General features: G+C 40.9%; 1 protein-coding gene across 1 annotated transcript in view; it reads right to left on the bottom strand.

Moving 5' to 3' along the window:
- Positions 1-20,292, bottom strand: part of MACC1 (MET transcriptional regulator MACC1) — a 37,066-nt gene extending 16,774 nt beyond the window's left edge. Inside the window, exons 1-2 of the mRNA XM_054193463.1 lie at positions 20,170-20,292; positions 604-718 (exon numbers count right to left, since the gene is read on the bottom strand). Of these exons, the coding sequence (XP_054049438.1) occupies positions 604-718; positions 20,170-20,172 (118 nt within the window). The 5' untranslated portion in view covers positions 20,173-20,292. The remainder of the gene's footprint in view (positions 1-603; positions 719-20,169) is intronic.
- Between the last annotated feature and the right edge of the window lie 3,759 nt (positions 20,293-24,051).

Genomic DNA, 24,051 nt, shown 5'->3' with positions numbered 1-24,051 from the left:
ACATAGCAAGTGCCAGGCCCGCCACTACTCACATCTGCTACTGGACAAAAAGCTAAGAGAGTGCCTACCTTGTGGAGGGGAATGTTTTCTTAACTTTTGGGCTAAAACAGCAATGAGGTTAAATCAACTTTCTTAAGACTCCAGTTTTTAAACTGGGCTAACTCCGAAATTACCTTGCCTTGCTGGTTCTTAAAAACCTAAATAATGTAATTTGGCTAAGAACTCCCTCTTTTCCTCATCTCAACCCCCAGTGAACATACTCTAAATAGCATTTATTTATGAAATGTTAATGATTTCAGCTCTCCCTCTCAACCTGCCCAACCCATGTTTGTTATGGCAGTGGACAGAGGACTTCTCAGCAAGTTTCTCCTAGGGGACCTTCTGACAACACCTTGTGTTTTCGCTCCAAGGACATATGTGACGGCCTGAACAGTGCAAACCACACCCCAACTAAAAAAATGAAAGGAAAAAAAAAAAACCAACCAAAAAAATGGTCTACAGGGGTTTTCAGAGTAGCTATGGCTCTTGGCACTACTGAGAGTTTTGCAAAAATACAGGCTTTAAGTGGAGAGCCTTAGTATGGAAAATAGCAAAGAAACATACTGTAGCTGGCTGAAGGTGTTCGGTCATCCACGTCAATCAAAGTCCCCTCTGACCTGCTCCGTGGAATCTCTCCACTGGTTAGGGAAGCTGTTCCACTACTGGAAGTGTTTTCCTCCTAGGAAACAGTTAAACATATAAAATGGCAGCAAGTATGCAATTTGAAAAAGGGGAAACTCTTGAAGAATAATTATGCTTTGTTCCTGTGATGTGACACAAACAACAAAAAAAGTGAAGTTATGTTTTATGAGTAAATTTACAGAGTCTGCCCAAGAGCATCACAATCCTGAGTGAGTCTTACCATATCATTTGCAGCAAAAACACCAGATGCTACAGCTGTAGTACAATACAGTACCTCAGTCCATAGTGAAGCCCAATAACTCACATATTTAAGTATCTTGCAATTGGAACTGATCCAATTGTGCGATAACTTCTGTTCAGAAGGTCTTGAATAATTTTTTTTTTTAAATAAACATCCTAATTCCTGTTTTCAGATAAGTTTGACCACAAACATTAAAGGGGAAGAGCTAGATCTGTACCTTCCTTTGCCAATTAATTTAAAATATTTCCACCCTTTCTGCTTTATTATTCTTCCTATTCTCTTCCCCGAGAGAATACCGGGTCAGACGTTCTTTCTGTTCTGTACAAGAATAACTTGAAGTGCCCTTCTGCAGTGCCCGTGCCAGCACAGCAACAGCCCAAGAGAGGACATTCAGGTGTCTCCTCTTCCTTGTTCTGGCTACAAGAAGTTCTGTTTGGTTTTGATGCAGTTTGCACATGGAGTGCATGTGCACGAGCCTGACACGAGAGCTGTAAACCAGATGCTGTGGTTGAAAGAGAGAGGGTCAACAGCAAAGCTATCGCCAGGGCAGGGCAGGAGGGGCATCCCTCTGAGGCAGGCAACAGGAGAACGAACCTCTCAAGGTACCACTGCCCAATGCTGGTTTTGGCTGCCCAGAAAGGGGAGTTGCAGGTCTTCAAAGGAGCATTGGGTATCCTACACCCTGAAGTTACTGTGTCCCAGAAACAGAAGCTGAAGGAAATAAAACATTTTAGACGTTTTTGTGCAGGAGAGCTCATTAAATCAGTGCCATAAACCAAGGGATCATTTAGTGATTTTACCAGAATCCTCTCACTGACCCTATACATAGTGAAACATAAATGCTGATGGGCAGTAGAGACTTTAAGACATATGGTTAAAAAGAAAAGAAAAACCAAAACATCAAAAAAAAAAAAAAAGGAGAAGGGGTAAAAAACCCAGAAGTTTTTCTGGGTCCATCCACAGGATACAATAGTCAGCTTTGTTCAGGAGTCTGAAATACTGTAGCCTGCTGCTTCTGCAGCAGCAAATGCAGCCTAAGCAGATCTCATTTTACCATCTTTAAAATAAATTTAAAAAAAAAATTAAAAAAAGATGCATTGGGCATAGTTTTACTGTGGCTGTAAGAAAAAGGAATCTTCAGTTACAGTTCTATTAGGTGAGTTATGGGAAAAGGGAAGCATACCTTATATCAAAGAGTTACTGAACAGAAACTGGAAGTCGGCTCTCTGTTTCCATTGCACAATGCAATGGTTTAAGACATCTTTTCTTTCCCCACTACAAATGTGGGAAGAACAAAAAGTACCGATTTACAAGAGCTACCTTCAGCTAATGGCAATCTGCTCAGCTGCTGATTTGCTCTCAGGCAGGACACCATGCTGAGGTCAGGCTGAGCCTGACAGTCACACAGCCGCGCCGCTGTCACAGGACTGTACCAACTTTCAGGTTCCTCTGTTACCAGAAATCTCAGGTGTTGGCCCCAAAAGCTCTGATTTCAGGTGGAAGTGAAAACTAGCCTCCAAGACGAATACTTTGTGGCTTCTGCTATTAATGCCCTACCGGAATCAAACTGGAAACTAAAATGCATCCTTAATCCCAACACTGTAGTTCCAAGATCAGACATGCCACAACTGTATAAAAATATCACCGTTCCCTCCATCTCTAACCAGGGACAGTATCTTTGACAATGTGTACTGATTCCTTCAAAGGAAACCATTTTTGCTTTCCTGCTGCATCTCAAAATGGTGAAAAACTGAACACACTGTAAGAACATGCAAAATTTTTATCTTGGGCTTCTGCTTCAGGGATTGGGGAGGCTTAATCACCAGTGTAAGGTATCCATAGTCTAGAACTCCAATAAGTGTACAAAAGGAAAGTCTACTTTTTACAACATCCGTGTATTTGTTGCCAGTACTAATCTCTGATGACTTATTGATCAATTGACATACCAATCTAAGAACAGTTCTTTAAATAGTTAAAAAAAATGCAATTATTTCAGCAGCTGTCTGAAATGTGAGGCAGTAAGTAAGGATGAGGAAAGGGCACAAGAGCGCAAGGAGATGCACAGGGGCTAAAATAGGAAACCCTGGGGGACGGGAGAGGGAGAGAGAGAAAGAAAAACAAATTTCTTTACACAGTGGGAGTATATTGACAGAGACATGACAACAAGATTGCATATAGAAGTTTTATAAATGCTAAGAATTTCTGCAAACAGAACAAGCCATTTCCTAAAAGTTCCCTCTGGGAACTCCTTAAAACCTTCACCTCTAGCCTGGCACAAAGACAGAAAAGGCGGATACTGAAAAGGAAAACCACTTTCAAAAATAAGTCATGCCTCCCCCTGTCCCCACTCTGAAAGAATTCTTTGGTATGAGAGCATGGTGAGGGAGCCCTCGTGATTTAGGCATGTCTTCAGGCAAGCCAAGAAGAGGATGAGAGAAGGGGGAGATATAAACATTCCTGGGCAAAAGATGACCACATTTGGTCAGTATGTCAAGGGATGTGGGAAATGCTGGGGACAAGCTGTACACACGCTATTGGGTACCAGGCAACGTGCCTCCTGAACATGATCTGACACCAAGGCTGTGTCCCATCTCTCTCATGTTCCAGCCTTAGTGCTGGGAATGCATAAATCCCCAGTGCCTTTCTATGAGCCTAGGAAAATAAGAAAACCCAATGCTCATCCTTTTCCATGGGTACATTCTGTGATAAAATAGCATCCCAAATGAAACTTTTGATAGAACAACCCTATTAATTAGGAACTTACCTGGACAAATCCAGAAGAACGATCATCCACAAGAGAAGAGAGATGAGTGCATGTGGGATATAAAGCCATGCTGATCAGTGGCAAAAGGGAAAGGTATGAAACCCTTTTGCTGCAAAAAGAAGGAATTATGTATAGGAAGAATCAGAAGCTAAGCTTTTCATTCGCTGTAGCTACTGAGTAAGAAAGATGAAAACTGACAAACGCTTAATGGTGCAAAGAATTATCTGACTTGATGGCGTGTCAGCTCACAGTGTGAAGTGAGCAGGGAATGAAGTGAAGAGATCGGAAAGAGACCAGCTACGGAGGTGACCAGTGACTGAACCTGAGTGACTGCTGAGAGATGTGGCGTTTTTCTGTAGGAGAGCAAGAAACACTTTGCCAGGTGCACTCTGTTGTTCAAGCCTGGCGGGCATTGCTGGACCCATAAAAGCAAGGGACTCAGGACCCAGAGTGCTGCTGGCAGGCACGTTGCGGCACTGTTACAGAGGAAGAAAAACACATTAGAGGAAGAAGAAAGTCTCAGGTAGAAAGTTCAGCTTCACAGAAGTCAGGAGACAGGCTTGCTGCAAATTACATTCTTGCTGCATGGTGAAGCCTCCAGAAATCTCTTCCAGGTCTTTTAAAATTCAAGTGCACTTTTTTCTTTTTTTTTGTTTTTTTTTTTTTTTTCTCTTTCCAGTCTCTCTACCAAAGAAAACATGTCCTGCTGTGCTTAAAATAGTGGTAAGGAAGAAAATTAAAAAAGCCCACATGCAAACACATGCCCACTGTCTTTGCCCTCAAAAATGAGAGGGAACACATTCCCTTGTGTTTTTAAAGCACCAACATCCCAGAGCAAAACACTAACAATTTGCCTTTCATTCAACCTTAACCCTTCTTCAAAAGCAGGGTGTATTAAAAGCAGAGCTCTCCTGTGGCAGCGTCTCCCTACAAACCTCTACGTGCACCTTAGACAGACAATACTACTCAGCCATACCATTATTCACAATGATTCATGGCCTTTGTATCCAGGGGATGAAGTTTATGCATTTGCAGAGAGAGGACAAGCAACACAAGCAGGAGATGCACCTCATTCCTCTGGCTCACTTTTAGCTGTCATGGGGAAAAATGACTTGCTAGTTATATAGGCTGGGTTGTTAGACTTACTTTACAGATTTATTTCTGAAAAAGGAGCAAGGCATATTCACCGGAATGTTAAACACAGTGTTCCTGATCTGACCAAATACTGAGTATACTGAATTATTTAAATTCTATTAAATAGAGAGAAGAAAAAGAATTCTAAAAAGAAAGCAATACACAGAAGAGAGATGGTTTCAGAAGGCCCTAAACATCACCATCAAATCTAAAACAGTGCCTGTTCTCAGGAGATTAACATGTTTCTAGCCAAACATTAGTTACAGTGATAGTTAATATTTTAACAGTTCCTCAGTACTTGTGGCCTGGAACAGCTTTACGCAGCTCAGAGTTTGGTGAGAGGCAGTTGGACACGAGTTTACTGATCTTTGATTATGGGGCTGAACTGTAGCTAATGGCAGTACAGGAGGGCAAACGAAACCGTCATTTGAAGTGATAAACTCTCTGACTTGTTCTCTCAGCCTGGTGCATGTGAGGCGGTCAAGAAAGTGCAGCTGTATCTCATTTTGAACAGAGACAGAAATAGCTCTTAATGTTCAACCTTGAGAGATCTCAACCCTTACCTTCCTAACGCTTGGCAGCAACCCTAATGCTTTAGTATGACCCTATTACTTGTCACTTTGCCTATAATGGTAGAAAGGCATGCTCAATTGATATATCTACTAGTTTACTCTCTTGTTTAATAGTTGCCAAGTTTGGTACCTACTTTTTCAATGTTCTGAAAATTTATCACCCTGTGGGAACTGTAGAGCCATTCACCCTCCTTCCTGAGCCCCGGGTTTAAGCTTTCTGCAGGTCCCAGATATGCCTGCGCTACTGCTTGTAATGGACGTAATCGTTCCTCGTAATACTTCACCTGAGCTGGCATTAAAGGGTAGAGCTAGTAGTCTCAGCACAACAAAAACAGGACTTGAAGTGGGTCATCCTCTCAGTAGATTTCCACAAGTTCACAAGGTGGGTTTTTACAGCCTCTGCTCAGCTCTGCATGACCCAGAACTGACTGCTTCCCAGCCCCGTCGGGGAACACTGTGCAAGCAAAAACGACTATACTATAGACGCTCCCTCTACAAGGCAAGAATCCTTCCTTCCATTCCACACACCTACGCTTCTAAAATTGCTTGTTGTGAGTACAAGGGCTAGAGCATTTATTTTCAATTATAAACTTTACATTTGGGAATATTGCTTTCCGGAAGCCTCAAGAATCTGTAGTCAAGTTTTGATGTTGTCTTTTGGGTTTCAGCTACCACTTTGAAATAATCCATGGTTTCTCTTTGGCCTCAGGAAAAAATAAATATGTTGCCTTCTACTTACATTACTAAGTATCTTTTTTTAAGAACAGGAAATGGAAAGTAAAGATGTCACTAACAAATTAATGAAAAGATCCAACTTTGTACTATTAAATTGTAGTATTTCTTCTTTTTTGCTGAACAGAGAAAACTTAGAAAACTAAAACGCAAGTTTATTAGCTTAATTATTCTATGAACTCATTTCCTTACCACCTCTCAAAAGCCTCTAAAAAAATAATAGTTAAAAATCACACTGAATTCTCACTTAACCATACCTACCTTGGAAGCACAGCTAGTTTCTTGACTTTTGGAGGTCCAATGAAAACACTTCTGGCTCCTTCACAGAGATTACAATACTACAGGCTATTACTGACTGTGATGCCAACAGACTTATTCCTTCAAAATGGGTGTTGAAAATACTCTGTAAGGAACACCGTTTATTTAGCAGTTTCATTAAGTGGTAAAAGTTTCCATTTCTAGGTGCCGCAAGTGTCTCAGTGCCGCCATAATACATGCAACATTGCAGAGCAAAGGCAAAGCCTCTATGTACCATGTTCTGCATGTAAACCAGAGCCCTGCTGCCCCTCCTCGGGTGCTTTTAATGCTTGCTAGGATGAAACAAAAGCCTCAACTGTCAACATTTTTGAACAACCTAGAGGAGTGGGAGAGACAGGGAATCTCAAAATCTCTGCTAGCTGTTTATATCCTTGTGAGCTACAGCTGTGATACTGGGTTTGTAAGTACAGGATGCCTCCAAAATACTCAATATATTATTTTGTTACTCTGATTTCTTCTTCTCTTTCTATTAAGTTAGACTTTTACTCAAATCCAAGCTGCATGCAGAAGTTACACTGGGGCTTTAACTGAGCAGCTTACCTGTCAGGGTGAGTGGAGATAAAGCCTTAGACACCTGCACACTAGCTTGGCTTAGAGATCACTCCCAGCTCTGCGCAGCATTTATTATGTTCTTCCCCAGGAAAGGCCCATGTCTCTGCCTGTTAATGCCAAAAGTCAGCTTTGCAGAGAGACAGATATGAGCTGTGGTCTGTGAGGGCAGGAAGCAGTGGTGGGGGACAGAAGTAGCAGTAGCGCTAACTGTAGTGAATGATTTACAATCTCAGAGCTGACTTCAAGGATAATAAAGGAAATTTCTTTTGTTTAAAAAGCAGAAAAGCCTTTGTATGCCTCAGTCACAGGGCCATGACAGGGGAAAGAAAAAAAAAAAAAAAAAAAAAAAGGCTTCCACTGTCCAAAAACTTGATTTTGGCAACATCTTACCGTTTAACACTCTTCCAGTTAGATATAGAAAATAGCACATCTACTGTCCACCCAGAAAGCGAGTAAAGGGTAACAGTTTCCAGACAGTCAAACCCAGGTCAAGTAGCAAAGTAGTTCCTCATTAGGAACTGACAATCAGGCACTTAGGAGTTACATGTTTCACTGAAATAATTACTTTTAAATTTAAGGGCTGAGAACAAGCAGGGGAAAAGTTCCTCTTGGCTTTCAACATTTAAATGTCTCACCCGATCCAGTGAAGTGACAACAGAAATCCTGCAAGAGCTGTGCTCTCTTCACAGCGCCAGGGCAAAGCAGAACACACCAAGGAACACACCTGCAGGGAAGGGCCAGTGTTTTACTTGCTCACGGCTCTTAAAGTTCTTAAAATTATAATTGTAACTAACATTAATAACAGATTTTAAGGACCTGTATCATCTGGGTATGTTGCAAAGACATAGGATGGGGGGTTTTGCTATTCCATGCTAAAAACAATATAACAAAGCGATGTGGCTGACACTCCAAGACATCAGGACCTAGTCTTGAGCATCCAACTGTAGAACTGAATTGCCTGTCAGTATGCTGCCTGGATACTGATGCTTTATTTTGGACAGATGTAGACTGAAGATGTATGAGCAAAACATGCAATGTAAACCTTGAAGTGAATTGAACCTGATATCCAGACACATACAAGGTGCCTTTACTCTTCTGATGTTCTGTTTTCAGCAAACTGAGGTGAGCGCCTGAAGAAAATTCCCAGGGACACTGCAGTGTGTTGTGCTTTTGATGAGACAGAGGACTAGAAAGGTCTCTTTCCATAAGCATGACAGACTTTTGCTCTAGGGAAAAGGAAAAACACATCAGAAAGCCTGCCCTGTCAGGTGGGCCTCTTTATATGGAACCACTTTGGTTTGGTGTTGGTTAACTTGGAGGGGGGACAAAAACAAAAAAACCCCAAACCACAAGACACCCCCACCCTCACCAAAAATTAGTTAACATGAAGACATACTTGAAGAGTTTGTTTACAATGTTTAAACTATGTCAGGCAAGCTTTCAAAATGTATAAACTAGCCAAGAAGCAATCTCAGTTGTGTAGGGCATGAATGGGGGGCAGGAGAGGGGCACAGGACAGGACTCAACTCAGTCACTTGTTCCATCTCTCCTGGGGAATATAAAGGGAGATCAATGCTGAGAGGGCAGAAATGACGGAAGGTGTGTGACACGTGACCAGCTCAGCGTGGGGAAAAAAAATGAATAAAACAGGCAGCCACCTGTGTTGGGAAAGTAATTCCATTAAATATGGTAGAAGAAAGTAAATCCATTTGGCAAGGACTCCTCTGGTTGTCATTAGAGGTTAGTTTACAAAGTTAATAACTGTAAGCGAAATCATTTTTCACTGCATCCACAAATTACATTTTGCTCTACTTGACTGACCACACAACAGACACAGAGAGTATGTAACAGCACAAATAGTGTGTTTGATAGATTGTGATAATATTTACAAGGAAAGACTGATACCCATTTTTTGTGTATTGATCTGTTTTGACTGAAGAACTTGTTTAATAGTCCTTGGCACTTTAGGAACATAGTGAAGAGAGCATCAGAGAGAGAGAGTCTTAATCATGGGGACACTTTCCAAGGTATACCGCAGAAAGTGCACTTTTTCTTTGTTGCTTTTTATGGCAATTATAGTCCCCACAGTTTGGTCAGAACTCTTCTCCAAGAGTGTGACATCGTCACATTTAAAACATTTTTTCTGTGTTGCTAATAATAGGCTGAGCTGTCCATTAAGTTACACCTGCCAATATTTTAAAGTTATTTTTGACACTGTAATTTTGAAGGGAAGAAGGGAGGGGAATTCATAAAAATGTATTTTGTCCTCTAAAAGCCAAACCCAGTACCTCTCATTATATTGCAGACTCTCCCTTTACATAGCAATTATAACATGCTTTTCACAAGCAAAAAACTCTCTTATTTCTACCAAATGGGATTCATGTTTAAATTGATAGTTTCTCTACTAATGAAGGACATTTGAATCTCTGAATTGTGCTTTTAACTACTTATTAACAGCATTGTTAACAGAATACTTTTACTGAAATAATATGACTGCCAGATCGATTCTAAAATGGTAATGATCCAGCCACAAAAATGAAGTCAAAGGAAGATAAACTGCCATGCAACATCAGATCCCATTTAATAATCCACCTCTGATGACAGAAGACTACATATTTCAGAGAAAGAAGTAAGAAGACCTACGTATGAAAATGAGGAAGAGCTGCTTCCAGTATTGCTGGTAGTTTTAAAACTGAAATAGGAGTGATTCCATTTTTTAAAAAAAAATATAAAATACATTAGTCTACAGTATCACTGTGATCTTCTTGTAAAGGAACAATCAAGTTCAAGAATATTTGAGTGAACAAGTTCCCAACAAATTACATGCCCTTATGTGCCTAAATTTAGGTCTTAAATCTAGCTGCCTTACAGGCTCATTGTTTGAACCGTCTATTCCTACCTGCTGAGAAGACGGCATCTGTACTTTTGTTTGTTACTTTTTGGTATGGTAAGAAGAATAATATGTCCATTCTCATCTATTTTTATGCAGCAGTTAAAAGTCACTCTTCAAAGATTTTCTCTTCTCATCTTTTTCAGAAGTGAAATTTAAGAATTGTATGAGAGAGTTGTTCCAGGTCTCCTCTTCCTCCAGTCCTGATGATCTTTATCCACCTTCATTCTCTCCGTTGCATCACAATGTCCAACTGTCTTTCCAGCAGCAGTTCTCCCTCTGGTGATGCATACCGTTAGCCTGGATGCAATACCTCCATGGAAAGCTCATTTTCCCATCCAGGAAAACCACTCTATTATATTGCAATGCATAGTATTACCCACTGGAAGCATTTTAAGGATGTGTATTCCCTCACCCTGCCTCCCTGGAGGGCTCAGGGGCAGAAAACATTTCTGAGGTTCTCACCAGCCAGTTGGCTGATGTCCAAAATTGATCAATGAACTGCTCATACAACAAATCAGAGAATTGCCCCATGTCAGCCAAGGCTATGCTGACTTTAATCTCCCATTGTCTCTATTCACCCCCAAAAGCAACAGCGCAGCTCCAGCTTGCTCTTTCTAACAGCTCTACCCCTCGGGCTGCTACAGGCACCCTACTTCCCCACTGGTTCCAGCTCCTCCTTCTTAGCCAACATCATTGACTTTTGAGGGAAAAAATTGATAAAGCAGCTGAGAATGCTGCAATTGCTCAGGATTACCATGAGCAGGCACTATACACAGATGGGTGCCTACCCATTCAAGAAGTTTCCCTGCTCAGCTCTATAACATCTTTCCATGCCATTTGCCATGAAAAAAGCACTTAATGTTATTTCTTCTTTGCATTTAATATGACAATGGTGAGAAGAGAAAGGAGGCATAAAGCTGTTGCTTCCTTCTTTCTTATTTCCTTCCCTAACACCACACAGGTGCCCTGGCTAGGACACTGTGTTAGAGATGTGGACGGAATTAGCAAAGGACAGAGAATGAGGGGGTCAGTGGCTCAAGCTCTATAATAAGGAAGACTCTCCACTCAATTCACACATCAAAGGGGGGGGGAAATGAAAACTAATCCCTAAATTATCATAAATTTCGTCCCTTTATACACAAAAAATGGACAGTTTAGTTGAAGAAAAATTTTCATCTGCCCCAACAAATCTGGCTGATACTCTTAAATAAAAATAATGGCTGGAGCGATGCAGTTACAAATTGCTCAGAAAGTTGGACAAAAATTGAACTTATCAAATTCCCAGACAGTGCCTCTCAGATAACCCTGCAGAAAATCTTCAGGAAAGTGATTCAGAAATGCTGTGGATTATACTTATTTATTCTGCCTCAGCAAGCTTTACTATTTTTCACCACAGCTGAAGTTATTGCCTTTCTAGCAGAAGCGGAGGGCTGCAGATCAGTAACTCCTAGATACGATCACAGCATTTCAATATGTTATCTCCAGCTTCCCCTCTAGTCTATCCCCCACAACTCCAATCGGTCCTGCACTCCTTTAAGAATTTTTACATGCAGTAAATTAATTTCACTCATATGGCAGTCTCTGTAAGAGCTGGACACTGTCCAGCCTTGTGAAGATCCTGGTGTCAATCCTTTGGCTTGCCTCACCCATCACGGATACTGCACATGCTCATCTTCCAATGTCACATAGACTAAGCATGCTTGGTGTTTTATACTATTAAGTCTCCACAAAGGTCGCAGTTCTTTGACTTCACTGGCTTCCTACACAGAAAAACCCTGGGCATCATTTTACTGCAGCATATGATGCTCCATTCACTAGAAAGAATAATCACCTGGTACATGAAGTGAAACTGCTATTGTCAGGCTACAGAAGTAAGTTACAGAAAATTGATTTGAGACTGCTACGATATTTAAACATCATGCGAAACCACATTAATTTCACAACTATTACTTTGAAAGAAAGTTTTCATGCACTGCAGAGTAACCTTTGCTTCAGACAGAAAGAAATGAGGTACAAGGTTACAAGAGAAATAAGCTGAAATCCAGACCACATTTATAACAGCTTTTTAGTACTTTGACTTTCCTAGTTAGGAACCTGAAGGAACCTGCCATGTGTTGGCTCCCAGAGTTCAGCTTATTCAGCAACAACTTCAAAATGTCAACCCTAAAGAAACACTTTTTCTGGTTTCATTTTCATAAGTTTACTGTCCTTGCTCCATTTGTACCAAAACGTGGGAGGAAGCATTCACAGCTTTTCCAAAAGGTCACTGACTTTGACGATCAAAGCATTTCCCTACCCATCTCACCTCCTTGGCAGCAAGTCTCGAGTTTTCCACCTTTAACAGCTCCAACCTCTCAAGATAATAAGGCTTCAAAACGTGTGTCATGTTATGTGAAATACTGCAAAATCATATATGCAAAATTCTACTGTTTGTATTTTTTCTAACCAAATTTGTTATTTTATGAATTTTCTATAGAGACCAACATACACACTACATTTACAGTGCAGTTGAAAGACTGTTTAGATCAAGCAGCTCACTCCTACCATTACACGTGTAACCTCACCATCACTGCCAAGGGTTCCTTGATTAACACATATAACTGTCATAACGTGTAGATATCATTTTAACATTTAACTTATAAACGTCAATTCAAACACACACCTTGATGTGAGAGGCAAGTTACTTTGCTTAAGATGTTTTTCTTTGGCTGTAGTGAGTCAGGAGACTACTGTTATACACTTTGCTACAGACACCTGTAATCTTGGCTGTGTGATTTATTGGATGAAATTTTCAGTCTCCCTTTAATGGCAATTATTCTTCTATGTTTCAGGTCATTAATGATGACAAGCAGATATTTGCAGAACATAAGATTCTCCAACAAAGAGCTGTCTAGTACAAAAAGGAAAAGAAAAGCATGATGTACGAAAATCAACACTCAAATTAAATATATTCTGCTTCCAAAACTTTACCTAAACTTTAGTTTGGCAAGTATCCTTGGAGGTGCATGGTGCAAATGTTGTGCAGCATGAAGACAGTTTAGGTCAGCTTCTGACAGATTATAACCCAGGGTTATGTTTGTATAGGTTGCTTTGTCTGTAATGAACAGAAATGTGTACAACTTTGTTCAAAACTTGAATCATCATGTAGTGTTTTTCTGTTGGCTATTGTATAGCTATGTCACACCCACCAGAAGTGAGAAGTATCAGTCAGCAGATCATCAGGAAGAAAACGTAAAGATATTTGTCTAATTTGGTGCAATTTCTAACCTTCAGAACTTCAGGAGATTCTTCTCAACTTCACACCAATCAGAAATGACTGTATGCCCAGATGTCTCAATAAACTTAGCTAAACAGTTTGTTCTGTTGTGAAAGTTAGTTTAGTTCATTTTTTTTTTTTTACAGTGCAAATGCATCTCACATTGATGATTTTAGCAAGATTTTACAATTGTAAGTCAATGTCTGTCGTCATCGTCCAGTATGCTGAATCACTAGTGTCCATACAAGTAATTTCGTTTTAAAGTTCTTTAGAGATTAACATTAAAATAACCTAAGGCTTAACCCATAACCCATACACGAACGTTTTGCCTGGAGGGAAGGAGTGAGCTTTCGCTTTGCTATCTCCATATCAGGAGAGAGGTTATTTGCCACCTGAGAAACATGAAGGTTTTTCCAGTCTCCCAGATCTACGTGTCCCAAGAGGAAAGGGGATCAAGACACACCAATTTCGGCACCACAGGCATAGAAGATCAAAACCTGGCAGCACCAATAGTTGCCAGACTGTTTCAGAATCACTTAATTTGATTTATTCATAGATTTCAAAGCCAAAAGAAATAAAGCAATTATCTTTACTCTTCCTATGCCTATACTCTTCCTATCAAGGCACCAGACTTTTATCTAGCTGTTACTGTTTAAAAAAAAAATATCCAATTTTGAGCCCCAGAGCTGATGTTTACGTTCTGTTGGGATCCAAACCAGTGTTTTCTTTTTCATTTATATCACGGTAGAACTAGCTGGAATAGCATTCCTTTGCTAAGCTTTGTACAAACACATAGCAAGCATAGCCTGGTGACAAGGAACCGATTGTTTAAGACAAGGAAGGGCAGGGATGGGGGAAAAACGAAGATAGGCAAATTTACAGATGCAAAGACTAAAATACAAAAAGACTGATAGCCACATTCCAGTGTCTTCCACCCCTACCGTAAGAATTGCCTAAACATGTGCTAACCACATAAAAATCCTGCTCCAAACTTGTCCCAGACCACTCAGGAAAACAGTGACAGAGCACAGGACGTGTGAGCGCCACAGGAAGAAAACTGCCACCAAGACCAGGGCTTTGAAAAAAACTGCATAGATATCACAAGAGCCCTTCTCTGTCCCAAAGTGTTCACACCCTGAAAAGGTAATTAACTTGAGAGCAAGGCAGGTATTCGTAACACCTCCTGACAGCCTTTGGCATTGCTAAGTTTGGCCTCCCTTTCCAGCTATGAGCAGAAATCGCATATCAAAATCAGATACAAGTAATCTGTCACTGCGTATAACAGAAAATTACTGACATATACACACACCCTCCACACTGTTTTCTCTCTCCCATTTTTTCATTTATCCAGTAAAACAACTGAGCAGTAACCAAACTTAGAAGTCTATCTTCTGTTATTTAAAAAAAAAAAATTAAAAAAAAAAAAAATCACAGTGATAATGAATGCAACTTCCATTAAGTTGAGAATTCAAGCAAATTGTCCTTCTGTTTCTGCTACCATACACTACATGACATGAGGAAAAGTCTAGGGAAAGTCTTACTTGTCTGGGGAGCATATCAGTAGTGCATACAGTGCCTTCTGCTAGTGTGTTTTGTGACTGGAGTACAACCATTACTGGTAAAAATGCACCACAGAATTCCAAGTTGCAAAGGGCTCTCTTACATATTTTCCAGATTAGTAGCATTTTTCTGCCTGGCCATATAAGCATCCACCTGACGGCGCAAGCCAAGCAAGTAACTGTGGGTGGGATCCAGCTGACAGAGCATAAGTACCTGTGTTGTGGCAGACAGAAAAGTAACTCTGAGAGCCATTAAATGAACCTCTTGCTCTCCACTGATGAAGTAAAGACATTAAGTTATTTATGTTAGGATGATGCATGCATTAAGAACTTACAACTACATTCATACACATACCTCAGAGTCACAATGCTTCCGAATGCTCCAAAAAAAAAGTAGTTATGTCACTGGGGAAGCCACGCTAGCTTCCCACACTCTCCTCAAAACTATATGGAGTTTAGCTTGGAGGCTTTCAAGCTTGGTTCAATTAGGGTAACCCATGTCCTATGTCCTACCCGTCTAGCTGTAGAACTAAACAACTTTGGTCCTTCTCAGTTTGTCCTATATATGGAAAGTGAGGGGACAGTTTTGAGTTTAGCTTTCCTCTTCTCACCCCTTAAGACAGATATTATGAGCACTTCAATCAGAAGCTGCTTCTGCTGAGGACTGTTAGATGTTTCCTTGGAAAACTAATGAGATTTTACAAATGCATTTGTGATGTTATTCATTTCATTTGATAGTTGTATACAACTTCTTGGAAGCAAGTTAACAGTCTCAGTCCAGAGCTGAAGAACTGGTGTCCACACTAAAGAACAGACTAAATTTCAAATAGGAAGAAGAAAGAAAGAAAAAAAAAATCTAAAAAAATCACTGAGAAGAAGAACAGAGTGACATTACTCATGTTCATAGTACTATAATTTCACACAGAGCAACAGGTGACAATTTGTGCTGCAGAAATTAGGGCAGTACTATGAATAAATAGAGAATTCTTGTCTCCCTGGTGTGTCACACCCTCCCACCTTTACAGAGATCCTGTTAAATTAAGGCTAGTGGATCAGAGGGAGTGAACTCATGAAAAGGTTATCATCACATCATAGGCTTTTCTTCAGGGCTCAGAGTTGGTATTGCATGAGATCATGTATGAATAAAAACAACCTACCTAAAAGTCTTGCCAGCTGCCTCTCCCCTCCCCCCAGTTATTTCAGACAAAGTCATTTCCTTTTAATTACGCAGCTAAGTACATGTAGAAATACAGCTTATTCTCCATGTAAATACATATCCAAAATTCAGTCCCAACTAGACCATAGGTCAAAAATTAGGCTGTAGGATTTGCCACTGATGGGTCACAAACTTCGAGCCTGTTGGTGAAACTTCTGGTTTTTTTACAGACATAGGCTCAGGTGGGAACTCAAACTCCTTGTCAAGTTGTTGCATGAATGTTTTGTGATACCGCCTATTGCAGCCAGTGGGAAAGGAGCTGTTTGCTTTGGCATGACTGCAAGATGACTGGCACAACGGACAAGGAAGGCTGTTGGCAGTTGATATTAGTAAGTAAAGACGCAACCTGAATTAATAACATTATATCTAACTAGAGGTCAGTGCAGATTAAAGTGTGAGCCAATACATTTTAGAATCAATTTAAATACATGTTAACTCCCATGTAATACAGGGAAGTACTATATGCCTCCATGGAGAGAGACACGGAGATTAAAGAATTAATTCAGAGCAAGCTTGGGATAGAACTAGGGTCAAATCTCCCAAGTTTTTAAGGTATTAAACAAGAGACAAGATCATCTGGCATTCTGCTTGAGGCTAAGTCTGCTCTTGGGGATGCCATCTGACTAGGTGGCTGGCTGTCTGGCTGCTCCAGAAAGCAGCAGTCCTACATCTCCTTTGCATCAATACTGGTGCTTATCTGGTCTCACTGGGAGCTGGCCCAGGCACAATGAGTCAGTGTTCACCTGCGCTGGGCTGTGGGAAGTAATGGCAAGGTACGAGAAATGGGACTGCCCCGTTCAGCAGCAGGTAGCCATTACAGCAGCTTAAATGCAGTGCAAGAACTTATCCAATGTAAAATGGCAGCTCCCTGTCTCACAGGTGTGTTGTAAAGAGGAACATAAAGATGAAGTACTGCAAGTCTGCAGTGAAGGCAGACTTCCCCTAATAATTCAAAAAGACTCTTTCCCCATTGAGAAAGCTGAAGAAAATGGCAAAGAGATTCAACTACTTACATTTTGGATTCAAATAATTGTCATCCAGAGTCTTTTGTAAATACATACACCAAGCAGAAGACCTAGAAGAATCTCTTCTGGGCTGCCAGAATACTCATTGGTTTTCCAGAGCATTTCAGCCTGCAGAGTCACCCAGACAGCAACGGAGAGGCAGCATTTTGGGGAGTGTAACACAGCTGTCAACAAAATAATCAGCCAGCTTCTTCCTGAGCAGGCTGGCTTACGACGTGAAGCTCAGCAACACATGGAAAGGACTCCTACTGTTACAGAAATTTATCAGTATATGCCTCCTATAAAATTCCTTGGAAAGGACGTCTGGATACATCCAAACTGAAAAGCTTTTCCTCTCCACCAGGAAGACACCAAAATAGAGCCCAAAACATCACTTGCTGCAAGCTATAAAACTTTGTTTCAGTTTTCTGAAGTTTTCAGCAGTTCAAAGCCCTGATTCAACTTCATCACTGGTCCTTGGTAGGGAAGTGCTGCAGTGCCTCTGCTTATTGCCCTATACAATAGGCACTTTGAGTAAATTCTGGAAGGTGGGACAGGAGGGTCAGCAGAAAGTGTTATGACACTGTTTGCTCATAAACTGAAATTACTGAGATTACTAACACTAAAGCAGACTACAAAGAACTGCTCGAAAGCTTAATGAATTGAACAGTGTAAGATTAAGTGTGCTGTAGATAAGAACATGAAGAGTCGCTTTCAGAGGAGCAATTTAAAATTACTCATACACATTGATTTCTAAACTAGTTGTAATTTCTTAGAAAAAGTTTAAGCATGATCCTCAGCACTTTAACAACGTTTGCTCAATGTGCAGAAATGCAAATAAGATACAGGTCTGTACCGAGAAGCAGATGAAAATAAGGTAAAATATTACAAAACCAATACATAGATACATTTTCCATGAGTATATTACCTCATCTTTACTCCAGAATTCACTTTCCGAAAAAAACCCTGTCTCCTCCTGAAAATACAGAGTTGAAGGAAATGAACTGAAAAGAACTCAAGAAAGAGGGTAAGAGTTGAGAGGAGAAGGCTTCCACAGAAGTAGTTGTTAAACAGATAGAAGATCAAATTAGACTAAACTCTTTGTGGTAGCAGCAAAGTATGGGAACGTCAGGAAAGGGATGCTGGTGAAATAGCTCCTTTTCTCCTCTCCAGTCATGTTTCATTTCCCATTGTGGGATCTGTGAGGTAACTTAGCATCCTATGCAGTATTTCATAAGAGAAGGGATGGAAGAAACTATAGTTCCAGACAGAGCTATGCCTATTCTTTCACAATTTTTTTTTGCAAGTACACTCCATAGTCTGGGGTGCATAAATTTACCTCCAGCTGCCACTGCTGTAGAGCTCAGCTCTTCAGACAGGACATCTTTTAGAGACCATCAGATTAGGTTGACTGACTGGCTGTTGTGTCCAAAAAGCCAGTCTTTTGTCTTTTATAGCAACATGATTTATTTTTCTGCATTGTATGCGGTTTTGGTTTTTCTTCTACCTATTTCGTATTCATATTTCAAGGGTGGACTTCCCTGCAGGGAGTTACTAAGTTTACAGTAGCATAAACTTGTAGTTTCTCAAGGAGCTCGAGTTCATCTGTTGTGGAAAATAGAGAGGAAAGGCATCCAACTCCAGTGGTAGAGAATTTGAAAGCTTTTTCTTCCCTGGGATACCCTTCATAGAAATCTCTCAGAGACAGTCCACAAAACACAAATATTCCTGGGCCACGGGCCGAAGATCACTGTGATAAAGAGTTAAAAGGAAGTTGAATAACAAAGAAAATTGCAATTGAACCCAATTAGCCATTCTCGTAGTAAGGGGAGAAAGGGGGAGAAGAGAGACAGCACAACATTTTAAACCCAACATTTAAATGCTCAATAAGCCTTCTATTGCAACATATAATTAGCCTGTTGAGCACGTTCCCACAGGATATTGTTGTACTATATAGTTTAGTGAATACGACTGTAGGTATTCCTCATTTTTAATGTACCCAAGGTAAACACTATTTTATGGCTTCTAGCATGACAATAACCAGCTTGTGCTTGTGTTGTAAATGCCATTGTATATCTCCCACCCAACACAGACACTGTGCAACTGGTTTCAGTGTGCGAGTTCTGCATTGGAGCATTTCACGTTAACCGCTGTCAAATACATGGTTTTGGGCTAGGGAAAGTGTTGCCAGTGTGGCAACTTGCACCTCCCCAAGATCTATTGGGTACGAATGATCCCCTCCCTCCTTCCCTCCCTCTTTCACTTACTCAGGAGGCTGGCTACTGCCATTTCATAGTAAAGCCAGTCAAAAATTATTCCCAAGCTCTTCAGATTTTAAACCTGTCTCCTTAAAAACAGAAATCTATATCAACGAAGAGGTGTTATTAGCTGAGTGGTAATAACAGGTGGGAAGAGAACAAGAACTGTTTCTTTCTTGTCTTTCATTTAAATGTTTCTATTTTTAAAGAGACTGACCAGCTCTGCTTGTCATTTTTTAGCCATAAAGGGAGTTGGTTCAAGGTCTGTCAACATGATAGGTCTTGCCTCCGTTTAGCCTGGAGGTATTACCTTTCAAGTATTCTTTTAATAGAGAATGAATATTTTAAAGTTCAGAAGTATATGTGCTCTTTAAACTCCTTTTTTTCTTATTTCTAATAGCTGCCTTGTTAGCAGGGAGGATCATTACGCAGTGTTCAGCACCCTGTTGCATGCTCCTGATCCCCACCGCACAAAGCCAGGGGACAGTCCGACTGCTGCATGCAGGAAGAGGAGTATTTCAATTCATATAGTGCTTCAATAAACCCAAACCTACCAACCAACCAACCAACCAAACAAACAACAACAACAAAAAAAAACCCCAGACCCCACACATACACACACACCCCCCCCTACAGTACCTTATTTCACAACAGGAAAAAGACAGAGAAGGCCAGCTTAATATTGGTTGATTTAAAATTGTAAGACGTTCACCATTATCCGCACTCTCAGGAAAGGCAATCACCAGCACTTAGCAAGTGCCGTGCCTTTCTCCACACATCCCAAACCACCCTAGGGTACAACATCGTGCAATTCAAAATGTACATGGGTCCTGCACCTTCTCCAGAGGTGCCTGGCACTAGCTATGGCCTAAAAGAGGGTATTAGACTGCAGCATTGATACCAGGTAAAAAACTACAACATTTCAGCCCTTCCAAAGTATTTTAAACAAAAACAGGAAAAGATACTTTAAAGAAAAAAAGCAAACTCACCATTCTGGGAACTAAGAGTTTTCTCCTAGATCTGAATTATATTGTTGCTCAAGACATCAGCAGTGTTGAAGGAGCACTTATTCTTTCTCCAGCTGTGAAAAGCTCCGGCGTGTTCGGGGTTCGGGTAGGTGCTGGGAGCACACCTGGCGAGCCTCCCTCTTAGGGGCGCTGAGCAATGCCTGCTGGAATGTGCAGTCTAGCAGGTACCTCACACCACTTGTTCAAACAGACAGGAGGGAGCAGTGGAACTACGTTACCCATAATTGCCTTCAGCTGGTGTATGATTACACCTGAAACCAGGAGAGGTGGTGTGGGAGTTTCACCTCAGGGAGGAGAGATAGGCGCGTGTGAAAGGAGAAGGAAGCGTGTGCTCCTTGTCTGCTGCTGGAAGAGAGATTGGGTTTTCTACTTTCACACGCCATGTTGTAAATACATTGAACTCGCTGGGAGGGGGACAAGGGATGACCTTCTGATAAAGGTCAAGGTTAGAAATCATTAGATTTACAGGCAATGAACACAGAGACCAAAATCGTGTGAACCTGTATGACCGGTTTGGGCATCTCTGTGCATGTGAGAGAATCAGACAACTGGGTATGAGGAAGCAAGTGAAAGAGGGGTGGCAATGGCCTGAGAAGACATCTACAGAGGAGGGAAAGCAGAGACATTCTGGAGGGATGGGGGGAAAGAGTTCCTTTCTGGCTTCATGAGCTTGAGGTAATAGTAAGGTTTCCCAGACATCATATTGCAGGTGCTTTCCTCAGTGATTTCAACATTTTGTAGGATAAAGTTGATAAAGTGGGACAAAGATTATAGCCACAGAGAGATAAGATAAGTGGTCTTTACACCAGGAATGTCACAGGGAGTTGGAGAAGAGGTGTTTTGCCTGTCCTGTTGTTATTCGCTACCTGTGTTTTTGTGGCACTTACTTAGGACTTACAGCTGAAAGTCCCCTTTGATGAAAAGAGGCTTCACAGTCTTTTTAAACCTCTCTCTAAAAAGCTGAAGTATAAATCAAACAGGATAAAAAAACGGAGAAAGGCAGAATCCGGCCTGTTTTGGGGGAAGATACTGTCAATATTGTTGGGCAATTTCCACCAAATAAGCTACTCACCAAAATGAGTGGTTTTGTTTGACCAGGGCTGGCAGCAAAGTGGGGTAAAACTCAGCAAACGGTTTCATCTGGAAAAAAATGAAGTTGAAATGGTGCCAACACCATTTCAACATTTCAATGGTCAATCAATTGCAGCACAATTCAGTTCCTTCAGAGAACTCAACACTTTCCCTCTCTGCCCCCATAATCCAGAAAACAGCCTTTCCCACCTGACCATATGGGATTTTGGGCTGGGAATCTCTTCTACTTTGTATAATAAAGTAAGGCATTGACGATGACAAAGATGAAAAAAGAGATGCCCCACCTCCAAATGCTTTAACCAAGTATGTATATTGTTGAGAGAGCTCTGTCCTGCTGTTGGAAGCAGAAGTTTAGAGTAACACAGCAGGGTTATTCACTTTATACTAAAACTACCTATTACAGAAAAATTAAGTAATTTTTACTCCCAATGCCTCTCTAAGGGTGTAGTTTAGAAATTCAAGATCTGGAAATAGAATATGTAGGGCAGATAAAGCCCTATCAGACACCAGGAGGAGAAGGGAAATGTTTCCAGAGACAGTGGTTTACTCAGAGCTATTAAGAAAACAAGTATTTAATTTTCGTTATATATTTCATTTTCTGGGTTTTTTTGAGGTAAGTACTGTCTGTCATGTGTTTCTAATACTAATGACAATGACACCCTAAACCAGTTGCAACTCACTGTTACACTAATGTAATTTAATAATAAATAAAGATCTTGGTATCTTAAACTCTAAATTTCAAGCCCTTTCCTGTCATCTCAACCTACTCCTTAAAATTTCCATTTAGATAAGACACTTATCCCCAGACTTCATTTCTCTGAATGGACCACTAGCTCATAACACAGATGTTGGTTCCCAGTAGAAGCATTTTCAGAGCCAGATGTTTTTGACAATCCATTATTTTGATTCAAAGAATAATTTTAAAAATATTAGTAGCATTTTACCTTAAACAGAAAGACTCTGGAGCACCTCTCCCATGAGGACAGGCTGAGCGAGTCGGGGTTGTTCAGCCTGCAGAAGAGAAGGCTCCGAGGAGACCTTATAGTAGCAGCCTTTCAGTACTTAAAGGGGGCCTACAGGAAAGATGGGGACAAACATTTTAGCAGGGCCTGTAATGATAGGACAAGGGGTAATGGCTTTAAACTAAAAGAGGGAAGACTTAGACTAGATAGAAGGAAGACATTTTTTACAATGAGGGTGGCGAAACACTGGCACAGGTTGCCCAGAGAGGTGGGAGATGTACCATCCCTGGAAACATTCAAGGTCAGGTTGGATGGGGCTCTGAGCAACCTGATCTAGTTGAAGATGTCTCTGCTCGTTGCAGGGGAGGTTGGACTAGATGACCATTAAAGGTCCCTTCCAGTACAAAATATTTAATGATTATATATCAGGCTGATGATTTTTAACATCCCTTTTTATAGGGATGAATCAAAACTCAATCAATCTAATATGCTTCTTAACTGTTTCTCTACAGAGAAAATCACTACAAGAGGGTATTTGTACCCTTAGCTTTGTGGAACCCTGCAGGTGACCCACATAAAGCATAAAGATTTCAGTTCACCTCTGGGCTTCAGAAAAGGGCTTGAGTATTAACAAAGTATATCTGGATTTTCTGTTCAAGGGTGACCAATTATTCATTCCCACATTTTTATTTAACTCTGCAACTTCTGTCTTGTTGCATAATGGAATTTACCTTGAAGGCGTCTCAAGTAGGTGCTTCAAAGACAGCACTGCATACCCTGCTACCTCTCCAAAAAGAGATCTGACCAGTCAGCTTCTCTTTCCAGACTCCGCTGAAACCCAGACTCTGCAGCAACATTTCTTTGAATATCATTTGATGAGACACTGTGGTTTTCTGCAGTTGGACTCATTTTCAAGGCAAAGTCTTCCGGAAAGCAGATTTAGACTGTTAGGTCTCAGGAATGCTAAGTATTATGTGGACAGATAATAAGCAATTTCATGTGTTTAATTAACTGCACTGTTTGTGTACAGGGGAAATCCACATGCTGTACACGCAGACAAAAGCAATAGCAGATGCTCACAGGCCTATTTGGCAATATATTTTTCACATTTTTTGTTTGCTAAGCTCAATCTATTTCTCGTATATGTTTCCGTCACTGAAATCAATGGAATTTGGGAAGAAATATTTTGGGACAGAAGCGGGACCGATGAGGTTAATTTTGAGTTGGGAAGTTTGGAAGCTGAGAACACACCTCTGTAGGAAGCCCTGGATGAAAGCTGGACATGATGGGTCAGTCCGTGTGAGCGCAGCGACTGGTGTAGCGAGAGCAGGCGAGGTGGGCTGCAGCAAACGGGGCACAAGAAACGCCACGGGATACTTACCTCACTTTGGGAGTGGGTGAATGCCGCCAAGCCACATCCTTTGGCTTTTGCAACCTTACTGGTAGTGGTGGCAGGATCCTGGAAAGCTTGGGAGCGTAAACAGTCACGGTCTGGCTTGACATAACATAACATATATGGGAAGTGGCGGCCAAGTCCTCACTTTTCATTTGATTACAGTATGTGCTTTCCACTTCACTGATTTTTTCCTTCTTGTTTGTTTATTTAAATAACTACATATTTTGATGGCTAAACCTAGCAATGACTGCAGAGTCAAAGGGCTCAATTCAGTTCTATCTGTAAACATATTTTATTTGCCTGCAACAGATCGAGTAGCTGGGGCAGAAAGTAGCATATCTTTTTGGACTGATCTCAGTTTTGCTGCAGTTCTCGTGAGACGAACATGAAACA

The sequence above is a fragment of the Rissa tridactyla genome, chromosome 2 (genome assembly GCF_028500815.1).
Source record: "Rissa tridactyla isolate bRisTri1 chromosome 2, bRisTri1.patW.cur.20221130, whole genome shotgun sequence".
Lineage (NCBI taxonomy): Eukaryota > Metazoa > Chordata > Aves > Charadriiformes > Laridae > Rissa > Rissa tridactyla.
The sequence above is the reverse complement of the archived record's forward strand: the minus strand, read 5'-3'. Positions and strand labels throughout refer to the sequence as shown.